At 43.3% G+C, this 12490-nt stretch overlaps 1 protein-coding gene and 1 pseudogene across 2 annotated transcripts; one reads left to right on the top strand and one right to left on the bottom strand.

Annotated features, from left to right (window-relative positions):
* Positions 1–463: 463 nt before the first annotated feature.
* Positions 464–1285, bottom strand: LOC310789087 (ubiquitin-conjugating enzyme E2 Z pseudogene; annotated as a pseudogene). The gene has a single exon. The product of its transcript is annotated as a ubiquitin-conjugating enzyme E2 Z pseudogene (transcript).
* Positions 1286–3356: 2071 nt separating this feature from the next.
* LOC310789088 (carbohydrate sulfotransferase 15-like) lies at positions 3357–11865 on the top strand (the record flags this gene model as incomplete). The annotated part of the gene is made up of 7 exons (XM_083650685.1): positions 3357–3737; positions 4059–4395; positions 5671–5814; positions 9523–9679; positions 9877–10033; positions 10785–10932; positions 11648–11865. The coding sequence occupies 7 exons, from the start codon at positions 3357–3359 to the stop codon at positions 11863–11865; spliced, it is 1542 nt and encodes a 513-aa protein (XP_083506811.1).
* Between the last annotated feature and the right edge of the window lie 625 nt (positions 11866–12490).

Raw genomic sequence — 12490 nt, forward strand, 5'->3', positions numbered from 1 at the left:
TTCACGGGCGCCATTTTGTGTTGAAAAGGCAGAACACAGGTGCAAGTCAAACACTAATGAGGGTTTCCAAATTCCAATCATGCAAGTTTGAAACCCTCATTAGTGTTTTGCTTTCAGCTGTGTTTACCCTGCCTTTTTGACACAAAATGGCCGTTACACAGACAGATCCATGCTACACTTAGGGTGACCGGATCCCAGCAAAGCAAATGTGGGACAAAGAGTACGTTTGTGTGGGACAATGTGGGACACGTTACGGATGCTTCTTCAAGGTAGCTGTACAATTTGTATATATTGTCTAACTTACAAAAAAACTAAACAATCTACATTGAAGTCAGTGTAACACTGTAATCACAGATAAGCAACACAGAGACGATTTAATTTTAATATTTATTATTTTTATTTTCATCGGAGGATTCCAGGGTATTCATGTCAGATGTAGCAGTTTATACTGAAGAATCTTGGATCAGCTGGTGTCGTCGTCGTCGTCCTCCACCGAGGTTTTTTCTTGTATTCGCCTGTGAGTGGCCCCGAGACGAACCAGCAGGCCGTGGTAGTCAAAATGGGCGTTCTTGAAGAAGGGGTCCTGCATGATCTGTCCCTGTAGATGCAGTCTCTCCTTGCAGACTCTCTCGTAGAAATCGTAATACTCTAGGAAGGACTTCTCCATCTCACTCCACAGAGCTTTGGGACAGTGAACTTTGCCCTCCAGGCTCAGCATGTCGCAGACGGCGACCCTCATGGTCTCGTGGCGGATGCACTCGTTGTAGTGCTTGCTATTGCTGTCCCCCGGGTGGCGCTCCAGTTCCAAGCTACATTCACCGTAAAAGGGGTTCTCCGTCATCAGAGACTGGATGGAGATGAAGACAGCTTTGATGGTCAGGATTGGACTCCACAGCATCCCTGGGCGATCGCACGTCCCCAGGATGCTGAGGCAGACAGTGCCGTCGCGGATGAAGTTGGGGTTGAAGATGTTGTGTCCAGGGGTGAGTAGTGTGACCCGCGGCGGGTAGTGGGGGTACTCGGGAGGGCAGTGGAGCAGGAAGAGGAAGAACCCGCCTTGGTACGGCGTGTCGGCCGGCCCGGTGATCAGGCCGTGGATCTTGGTCATATCTTGAGGATCAGGAAGGACAAATATCCCTGGAGCAGGGTCCTTAGTGATGGACATGATTTCTCTCTTGAGCCTTTTTATGCAAAGCTGGGAAGCCGTCGGGGTGTTGGTCACAACTGAAGGTGGGGAGAGGGTCTCCAGGCCACTGTGGGCTGGTAGGCTGCTGCGTGTTATCATCGTTCAATTCTGAAGTTCGTAACAGTCTACTGGTCCTATTTATACCACCAGCAGGGTAGGACTTATGACATCAACGATGATGTCACAATGCATTTTATGACATCACTGATGATGCTACTAAGCATCAGAGAGGGATTTATGACATCACTGATGATGTCACTAAGATGATGACATCATCAGTGCTCTATGCCTGTTCTGTTATCGAAGTATAAAGTACTGCCGGAAAGAGTCCGGCAGCCTAGATGGTAGCACTTCTGCTACCAAGTTCACTTTCATTTAAAGCCTCCATGGTCTCAGGTAACTTTGTGTATGGAGCCTCCATGCAGAACGGTGAGGGAAGCTGCGCCACCATTGTGCAGCATCACAAGTTCGGCCATTAATCTGTGTTGCAGCCATTGCATTGGCCCTAATGACCTAATAGACCCTTTTCACGGAGGCCATTTTGTGTCGAAAAGGCAGAATAAACACAGGTGCAAGCAAAACACTAATGAGGGTTTCCAAATTCCAATCATGGAAGTTTGAAACCCTCATTAGTGTTTTGCTTTCACCTGTGTTTACCCTGCCTTTTCGACACAAAATGGCCCCCGTGAGAAGGGTCTATTAAAAGATCAATCTCCGTTAAAATGGCATAGCTGTGGCCTAACACGATTTGTGCTCACTCACTCACTCACTCACAGCTACTTCACATTCTCTCTCTCTCACTCACACACACAGAGACTTCACATTCTCTCTCTCTCTCTCCCTCCCCCACTCACTCACTCTCACTCTCTCCCTCACTCACTCACTCACTCTCTCACTCACTCACTCACTCACTCACTCACTCACACACACAGAGACTTCACATTCTCTCTCGCTCTCTCTCACTCACTCACTCACTCACTCTCTCACTCACTCACACACACAGAGACTTCACATTCTCTCTCTCTCTCTCTCACTCACTCACTCACTCACTCACTCTCACTCTCTCCCTCACTCACTCACTCCCTCACTCACTCTCACTCTCTCCCTCACTCACTCACTCACTCTCTCTCTCACTCACTCACTCACTCACACAGAGACTTCACATTCTCTCTCTCTCTCTCTCACTCACTCACTCACTCACTCACTCACACACACACACACACAGAGACTTCACATTCACATTCCCTCTCTCTCTCTCTCTCTCTCTCTCTCTCTCACTCACTCATACACAGACTTTGCATTCTTGTTGTACGATTACTGATGATTTGATGTCACTCCACTTGAACAGGCCTGTGTTGTGGATGTGCAGTAAAGACATGAGATGGTGCTCAGCTGTGTCATTCTGTCGAATGGGTCTAGTAGGGTTTCATCTCAGGCTCCAGTGGGGATTGTTCATCTTACAAACTCTGACAGAAAAAACAGAGAAATAGGTTTACTGGCCGAGGAAACGTGAGGCAAGTGTTTTAAAAGCCTTTTACGCTTGTTCTGCGTCTGGAATTCATCAGCGCACACCTCTAGAAATAATAGTCGCTACTTTCTAATTATTCGTGCGGTGGGAGAGGGAAAAGTCAATCCCTGCACTTGCCATAACGCTTGTCCACCTGTATCAATACATACTTAGTGCCGTGTGTAAAACCCTTGATCTTGAAATGTGATATTTTCAGGTTAGCAAAATATAGCTCTCTGCGGGGCTTTAGCTCGCTGTGAAGAACGTGTGTTTTTAGTTTTGAATTACAGGCTAACTATTATTCTGACCTTGAACGCCTCTTCTTAGTAGAGGTTGTGTCTGCGCGCGCAAACACACGCACGTGCACACACACACACACACATATAGTCCTCATCCTAACGCATCCAGAAGACCACACACTCTGCACCTGACCTCAAACTTTTTTTTAAGTGACCCTTGCTCTGATGCCTCACAGGTGGAGTAAAGCACCCTCAAATCCTCTAATATTAGAGTAGTAGCCTACATACCAGCCCTCTCAGAATGATGGAACGTTACTATGAAATAGCTCAAAGGAAACTATGCCTAAATCTAAAATAGAGCCGTGCATTTCAACAACTGTTTCTGATTCACAGGACGCCCTGCTGAAGACCCCCAGAGCAGAAGATGTCCAAAATAGAGACGGCCTTTTTTGACTTCAGTCACGCAAGGTTGCTGGAATATCTGGAGTGGGTTCCCCTGTCGTTGCTGACCAGCCTGAGGAGCGTGGCCAAAGTCAAAGTGGTCAGCTTCCTGTTGGGCTTGACGTTGACCTTCCTCATCACGGCGTCCTACATCCTGACCTGGGGCAGTAAGGGACTTCACTTCACTCCGCCTCCCGTTCAGCTCAGGCCCGCGGTCGTCCCGACCAGCACGGTCGCGCCGGAACTTTCTTCTGAAGAGAGTTTTAGGGATATGAAACTTCAGGTGAAGAGCATCAGCTCGAAAGCTGAATACACACCCAGGAAGGTGCCGGATGAAAAGGATATCATTGGAACGGACTCGCATGTAAGTGTGTGGATACACTGTTTGACTCATGTTGATCGAAAAACCATGTAAATCCAGCTTTGCTGATTTTCATATATGTTAACAATAACTTCACTTGAAGGATTCCACCACTAGTCTTATGAAACCCTTTCAAAACCGGTTGAACACACTCAGAAGTACGCGACGGTCAAGGCTGCTTTTCTTACATTATGAAACGTTGATATGGAAGGATGCAAGGTTTTTACTTGCTAAGGATGTTAACACATGACCACAAGAAATACATTATTTTGTGTTGCACAAAAATTAAGTGTTAACCTCATTTTATTGTGTTCCACTCCACAGTTGTTCTCTGTGATTCCTCGCCAGTTCCTACCCGGCATCAAGAACCCTTGCTGGCATGAGGAGTTCTCCACTCAAACTGATTTTGATCCATACAGAGGGAACATGTTCACTCTCCACAGGAGCTTCAAAACAGCATCTGACCATCTGAGGACTAAGTTCCAGGAGCACTTGTACCACAGAGATGGCAAACAGTATCGCCTGCGCTGCTTGCCATACTTCTACATCATCGGCCAACCTAAGTGTGGCACCACAGACTTGTTCAACAGACTGCTTCTGCATCCACAAGTCAAGTTCATCGCACTGAAGGAGCCACATTGGTGGACCAGGAAACGCTTTGGTAAGAAGCCATCGGGAGACGGAGGGTGTTTCTCATTGTCTCAATGACTTTAGGTGAGACAAAAGTGTCAAGTTCAGACTGTGATATAAAGCATCATGAACCAAAATGAGGAAGTCTTTTCCTGTGTCAACAAATGAAAATGGTGGTGGGCTCAGTCAGAAGAGACACTGGCTGATCTGGCACACAGTGGCGAGGAAGAATGTACTGTATAAAAGGTCAAAGTTGACTTTATTTGCCTCCCGTGGGAGAGATGTCTCTCGGGTTAGAGGGGAATGCTGCATCACACACAAACAATACATTAAGGACACATTCAAAGGTGACACGTGTGCCTAACCTAACCAATCATCGCTCCCCATGCCGAAACCTAACCCAATCAGAGGCAGAGTAAGGCCATGCCTTGCGATCCTGGGAAAATAAATTGTGTGCACCTAAACCAATCCTCACTCCCCATGCCTAAACCTCCTAACCCAATCACAGGTAGGGCGGGTCATGCCTTTGCCATTTTGGGAAAATAAATGTGTGTGTAACTAGGGGTGTCAAAGATAATCGATTATAAGATGCATCGATTCTGCATCGATTCACAAATGTCAAAAATCGATTATTGATTTTTTTTTATTTTTTTTTATTTTTTTTATAATCGAATAAAATATAATGGAAGTACATGCAGTTGTTTATTTGGATCATAATACAATGCAATTCCAAATGCACTTTTATTTTAAAAGTAGCCACACAGTCAGAAAAAAGAGAGTGAGAAAAAATAAATCATGTATTGGGAAAAGTGATGCATTGATTGAAGATGCATCGAGATGCATCGATAATCGTCATCAAATCGAATCGTAGCCCTCTGAATCGTAATCGAATCGAATCGTGAGGCCAGTGAAGATTCACAGCCCTATCTGTAACCCTACCTTTTAAACCTGATGCTGAGTCTACTGTAATGTAGATGTGGGCGATAACAGGCTCGAGTGAAAGCGAGAGTGAAGTGGTTGTCAGCGAGTTGTTTTTGATGTCTGTCTTTGTCGTTTGAAAATAATGGAGTTGTGCTGAGTCCTGGCTAGATATTGATTCAGCTTTGAATAACATCAGTTAAACCGTCACACGGGTACAAAAATGCAGTCTTCCCCAATAAGAGTGGCTTTTAAAATGTGTAATTTGATATGATCTCGGAGTGAGGTTCCTTAGAATATGCTTCAAAGGTCAAGTAATGATGTCAAATAAAATCATGAATTAGACTACTATGTAACAAGTGTGATTTTGCTGTACATTGTGGTGCAGGTTATATCCGTTTCAAAGTCGGTTCCAAGGAGTATTTCTCAGTGGAGGATTACCTGGATCTATTTGACTTGGCAGCCCACAACATCCAGGAAGGACTGATTGGAAATGCATCCAGAGACCACAGCAAACTTCAACTCATAACAGGTGAAACACACATGAGTGAGTGAGTGAGTGAGTGAGTGAGTGGGTGGAGGTGTTTTGGCCATTGTAGCTAAGTTCTGTGTATCAGATGAAACAAGCATCTATTCTAAGGCTCTATTCTATTGTCTTTACAATCTTCATTTGGTATTCACTGACTGCAGAGAAGCTTTGAACAGCCAGACAGAGAATTGGAGCCTGACTCTGATTTGTTTTTCTTCTCCTCCATTGTCATCATCACCACTTATGTCCTGAATGGATCTCTGCTAGCTCTGACCTAAGTGCAGCACAACAATGCTGATGGTCCATATGAACTACTAAAGAGAAATACTGGAACAGGCTTATGGAACACGTATCACTCACGTTATTGCTGTTATTCTATAGCCTTCCACTCTTTGCAGCAGGGCAGCTGGGTTGTTTTCACCTCTTTTCTAAACCGTGTTGTCATAAGTAGCCTTTCCTTTTTTTTTTTTTAGGGCATCACAAGCCAAATTCAGGTCAAGCAGTCAGTCAGTCAGTCAGTCAGTCAGTCAGTCAGTCAGCTTCAGCGGGAGAAAACAGTCAGTTAGCTTCAGCGGGAGAACAATCTGGCAAAGAGCAAGACTGGTAACCGCCAACATTTCTCCGTACTGCAGGTACATTTAGTTTAGCCTTTATGAACAGTTTGTCCTTTAAGGGCTTCTGTAGCGCTGAGGCGGATGTAGCGGGGGCAGGGGGGGGCGTAGTGGCGGACCATTGTGTGGCAGCTGCCACCACTAAAAATGGCCTTGCCACCCCAGCTGCCACCCTAGAAAAGTAGAAAATAACATAAGATAACAATAACAAAACCTAAGGCATCCATTGGTACGATGAAAAGAAAAAAGTCTGCACTCTGGAGCATACTTAAGACTTGGAGTTTATTGATAACGTTTCGGTTCAACAACCTTCATCAGAATTCATTGATACCATGGCATGCTATACAATGTATCAGCACTCAGCCTAAAGAAATGTCAATGTCCACAGTACTACCAATGTCCACAGTACTACGGGTGTCAGGTGACAGGTCAGCCTGTCACATCTTTACATGACTTCAGAATGTGGCCTCTTAGCTTAGAAGAGACTTCTCTTAGTCTCCCCAGAGATAAGCACGGGACAACCTTCTGGATGTTCTCTGATGTATCAATAAATGTTCCTCGTGTATCTGTCATTGTAACATTCATTTTATGACAAACAAATGTTACCTGAACGTGCACGTCAGCAATGTTGAAACCACATGCTTTCCCAACAGACAGAATGAGAGTAAATAAATAAATCCAAGAAATATATTTTACTGGCATATAGGTAATTAATTATTTAATTACATTACATTACGTTACATTACGTCATTTGGCAGACGCTTTTATCCAAAGCGACTTACAATAACACATTTTTGTCAGCAATAGAGCAATCAACTATGGAGTACAGTCTATGACAACTACAACTTCTGAAGGAACAGTGGTACAAGTTTAGGTTAGTGGTACAAGTTTAGGTTAGTATTTTTTTTTTTTTTTTTTTTAAGAAAGAGAGAGAGAACGAAGTTAGATACATTACATTCCGTCATTTGGCAGACGTTAATTCTACCATACAGATCACTCTAAACCTTCAACATTTGAATAGACGCCTAATCAAAACAATGTTTATTACAGTGCCTTCTTAGATGCATCTCAACTTAACCTTCAGGTTCCCAGCTTTTCACATGATCTGTACCACTTCTATGTGGCATATACTGTTGACCTGCTATCTCACGCTAAAGATCTCCTGTCCCCCTACAAAAGAAAAAAAGTTCCTGGGCAGGAGGTGTGGAGTGGAAGAGGTTATTAAAAAAAGCCACATGAAGTACTGTTCCTTAAAAAATATATAATAATACAATCGTTACTACCCACCCCTAATACCAAATTTAGATATTTCTATTCAATGCTTTACTCAAGTCACAATAATGTCTTAATTTGGGGGCTTTTCCAAGCAAGTATTGATATGCGATTGTTTTACGATTAAATCAGCAAATATATATTTCTGCCACCCCTTAAAATCTCTATGCCGCCCTCTTGCCATGCCATGAATATTTCTCTAGATCCGCCCCGTGGTAGCGCAGAAGTTTTTCGATGTCTGTTTAAAAACGTGTTGCGGTTTCTCTGTCACAGAAAATTGGTTAGTGTAGATTTAAAGTGATTTTCTTTGATCTGAAATGTGGCGTCACAAAGGCTTTAATTCATTGGTTTTGTCACAACAAAGATTAGGCCCACTGAAGTGTAAAAGTCTCAGCATCTAGTGCAAAATTACATAACAGCCCCACCCCCCCCCCCCCGCCCACAATCAGTTGTTACATAACACTTGGATGTGGTAAATACAGTTTTTAAAAGTTGCAAATCTGTTCCTGAGATCACAGAACATTTAGTGATAGGGCTGTGAATCTTCACTGGCCTCACGATTCGATTACGATTCATCTGTCAACGACTCGATTCGATTCGATTCCATGATGCATCACGATGCATCTCAATACAGCTCAAAGTATCGCAGCTCCAAGTATCAAATCCTCAATTTTCTATATTATTACTGCACATGGCTACTTTTTCATCAATTAATACAAGCAGTCAGATAAATATCAAGTCCCTTTTTTATTTAGAAAGTGCTTTAAAATCTGAATGTCAACAGAAACTTGAACATAAAAGATTCAACGATTCATCTGTCAACGATTCGATCCGATTCGATTCACACGTCCGCATCGCGATCCATCGATTATACGATTAATTTTTACACCCCTATTTAGTGATGCATCGTGCCCCCAGACAAGGAACCCGTACTTTCCTCAGTTTTGCAACATACTTTGAAGATTTCTGCCTGACATTCAGCTAAAAATTGTGACCTTACAGTGTTTCCCACAGGATTTTGAGAATTTGTGGTGGTGGACCGCAGACCCCCTAGGGGGGTGCGGGGGCATGCCCCCCCGCGAGATTTTTTTAAACATTTTAAAGTAAAATGCATGAATTTGGTGTACTTTGAGAAAGCTTAAGAGCAAAATTAAAAGGCTAGATCTATGAAGAACATGTCATCATTACTGTGCTGTGGGTTTACAATGACAAACTAAATTTCTCCCTATAGGTCAGGGATACTCAACTTGCTTTGCCACTTTCGTGAAATGATAGAAGGCGAGGGGCCAGTTAATAAACAAACAATATACATTTTTCTGTAGCGGATTGTAGGTTTTTGGGGTGTCAGCCGGAGATTAGGCTGACAGTGTTGTGCACACCGGATAGTTAGTTAGGTTAAGTTAGTTGGGTTAAGTACATACATAAGTGCCTGGGTAGCGAGCAGATGGCGGTATTTGACAATTTAGCAGCTAAATCATAGATTATTGAAAGATATTCCATATTCCAGACTGAAATGCTATAACAGAAGTATTGGCCAGAATGACATGAACATTTATTGGACACTTATTCAGCGGATATCTTGCATGTTGCGTTCAGGTGCACTGTAAAAAAAAAAAAAAAAAAAAAAAAAAAAATTTTTGGTCAACATCTTATTGTGGCGGTCCAAATATTATTGTGGCGGCCCGCCACAAATTCCTTTATGTATGGGAAACACTGCCTTATCCTGCATAATGTAAGGTGTGACAGACATTACACTGAGCCATGAACTGTGTATTTTCAAAATCACTTGTTGCTACTTAAAATGATGCTATGTCTGCTAATTCCACAGGTGACGCTAGTGCGTCCACTATGTGGGACAACGAAGCCTGGAGCTATCTCCATGCAGACCGGGAGGAGACAGAGCCACCATTCCTGACCCAGGACTTCATCCACACAGTCCAGCCCAATGCCAAAATCATCGTCATACTTAGAGACCCAGTAGAGAGGTACAGAGATCCACCCACACACCTGCCTGCATAGGTGATACATAGACACATATTCTTGTTACAGTTGTGTAGCAAAGTTTCAAATGACATTTGATTTAACCAACATAGTATATCCTATAATCCAACCAAATCCAGTTTCCCTGTCCCATCTTCTCTCACTTTATTTCATCTCTCAACTGACGATTCCATGCTCCCAGGCTGTATTCTGAATACCTGTACTTCAAGATGGCCAACAAGTCAGCGGAGGACTTCCACCAGAAGGTCACAGAGTCCGTACGGTTGTTCCAGTCCTGTCTCTCAGAGAGGTCCCTACGCTCCTGCATCTACAATACCAGCCTCTCCCACGCCATGCCGGTGAGTTGAAATGATGTCGTCACCTTTCATTCCATTTTCCCAAATATAACTGTTACCGGTCGTTGGGATGATTTGACTAATGGCCTACTTAATAAACAACAATTCCCAGCTGTCCTCCAAGAGGTTGTGAGTGCATATAATGAGCTATACCGCACACCAAAGTGTTTCTCCTTCTGGGTAAAATAATGCTAGTAACTGGCTGCCCAGAGTCAGTCCTCCATAGCCTTTAGGAGATATCCAATCATGGAAGTCCCTCTGGAATAAGCGAGTTATGAGTTATGAGCTGTGTCAGTTTAGCCCCAAACACACCAGCAGATAGATGTAGGTGACAGTGCTATCATGAGAGATTTACTATACACAGCAAGAGAGCACCAATCAGCATGCAGCTTGGGCCGAACCCCTTGGAACTATACAGCAAGAGAGCACCAATCGGCACGCGGCATGGGCCGAGACCCTTGACGACGACAGAATCAATCTCAACCATCTCTCACAAATCTCTTGCATCCGTTCAACTCACTTCTTTAACGGCGTGTTTAGAAAAATGATCCTTGCACTATGGCGCCCTCTTTAGGACATACTGTGTCTGTACACATGGAACAAAAACTGTACTTCTTTCTGACTCTTATGTTCACCATTCTACTTATGTCTGCCCCCCCCTCCCCCCTCCACACACACACACACACACACACACACACACACACACACACACACACACACACACACACACACACACACACACACACACACACAGGTAAGGCTACATCTAGGTGTGTACTTTGTCTTCCTCCTGGACTGGTTGACAGTTTTCCATAAGGAGCAGATTCTAGTTCTTAGACTGGAGGACTACTCAGCCAACCTGAAAGTGACGATGAAGACAGTCTTTGATTTCTTGGGCGCTGGTACGTATTAGTAAAGCTATAATAACATCCAGTTGTGGTGAAATAATTTAGCACTTTATCTTTACAACGTCAAATCTTTGACTTGTGTACCTTGGTGAAAAAGTGAAGATATCTTTCTCACTGTATTGTACTGTGTATTTATTAGGGGTGGGAATCACCAGATGACCCACGATATTATTACAATAATATATATCGTCAATATTACAATATTATCACAAAGCTTAAGTCATGATATGATAGTACTGTGATATTGTGATATGCTAGTATTGCAATATTTTGAGTATTGTGATATTGCGAATCGCGATATATATTGTGATTCATGACCTTTGTTCAACTGCAAATTATGTCCCCAAAGGAAAACACTTTGTCAACATTTGTTTTATGTCATGAGATAAAGTTTCCAAAACTTTCCAGTCTGTTCATCTCACTTCAATAATTTCTATTGCAGTAAAATTTGATTGTCAAACTGCCAGACTGACCAACACTGTCATAAAAGCCTGTCATGAATGTTGCATGCACTTGACACTTTGTATAGTAAAATATCACGATACTTGGCATTCGATACGATACATTGCCCACATACATCGTGATACTATGCTGTATCGACCCCCCCCCCCCACACACACCTCTAGTATTTACAGTATGTGTGCCTTTTCCTCATCTGTGTTATTTCCAAGCCAAGGTCTGAAACAATGCGTCCCCCCACTCCATGCAGGTCCTCTGTCGGAGCAGGTGGAGGCACGACTGACCAAGCAGCCCCTGGCCAACACCCGGCGGGCGGTAGACCGGAGGCTGGGGCCCATGCTGCCCCACACCAGAGACCTGCTCAGGGAATTTCACCAGCCCTTCAACCACAAACTGGCCAGCGTGCTGGACAACGACTCCTTTCTCTGGACTCAAGACAATTACGAAAGAACAACGGGGGCGAGATGAAGGGAAAAAAAAAACAGGATGAACTATTGAAAGAAACTAAACTACAAGTGGGAGACCTCATACACCCTGGAAACATCTCACCCACCTGGGCGGTTGACGGCAGCAGGTCTATGGCACAACCTCTGCGTGAACGGGTCGAAATGGCGTGCAGGTTGCACCTAAACTACAGAACAACCAGACTAGAAAAATAATGATAATAATAATATTGAGTATAGATTTATACTCAATAACATTAACTGACGCCAAAAACTGTTGTGAGCGGACACGTTTCCATCTCCAATAATATTAATGGTCCAGTCAGACCCTCTTTTACAAACCAAGAATATTGATCATATTATTGCTCTGAAAAAGCAAATGCATGTCTTTGTTTTTGTTGTCGAATGCAACGATGCAGCCACACTGTGACGTCCACTTCACGTACAAAGACTAGTATTACTTGAATATATATATATATATATATATATATATATATATATATATATATATATATACTGTATATATAACTTGTTTATGCCTTTTATGTACAGTATATGTTATGGGAAATCTGTAATGTTACATTTCCCAGCAGACTGAGAAATGTGGATTTAAAAGCCTCTCTGTTGTAAATACATACGTATATATTTTC

This window comes from Poromitra crassiceps (genome assembly GCF_964638095.1).
Source record: "Poromitra crassiceps genome assembly, chromosome: 14".
Classification (NCBI taxonomy): domain Eukaryota; kingdom Metazoa; phylum Chordata; class Actinopteri; order Beryciformes; family Melamphaidae; genus Poromitra; species Poromitra crassiceps.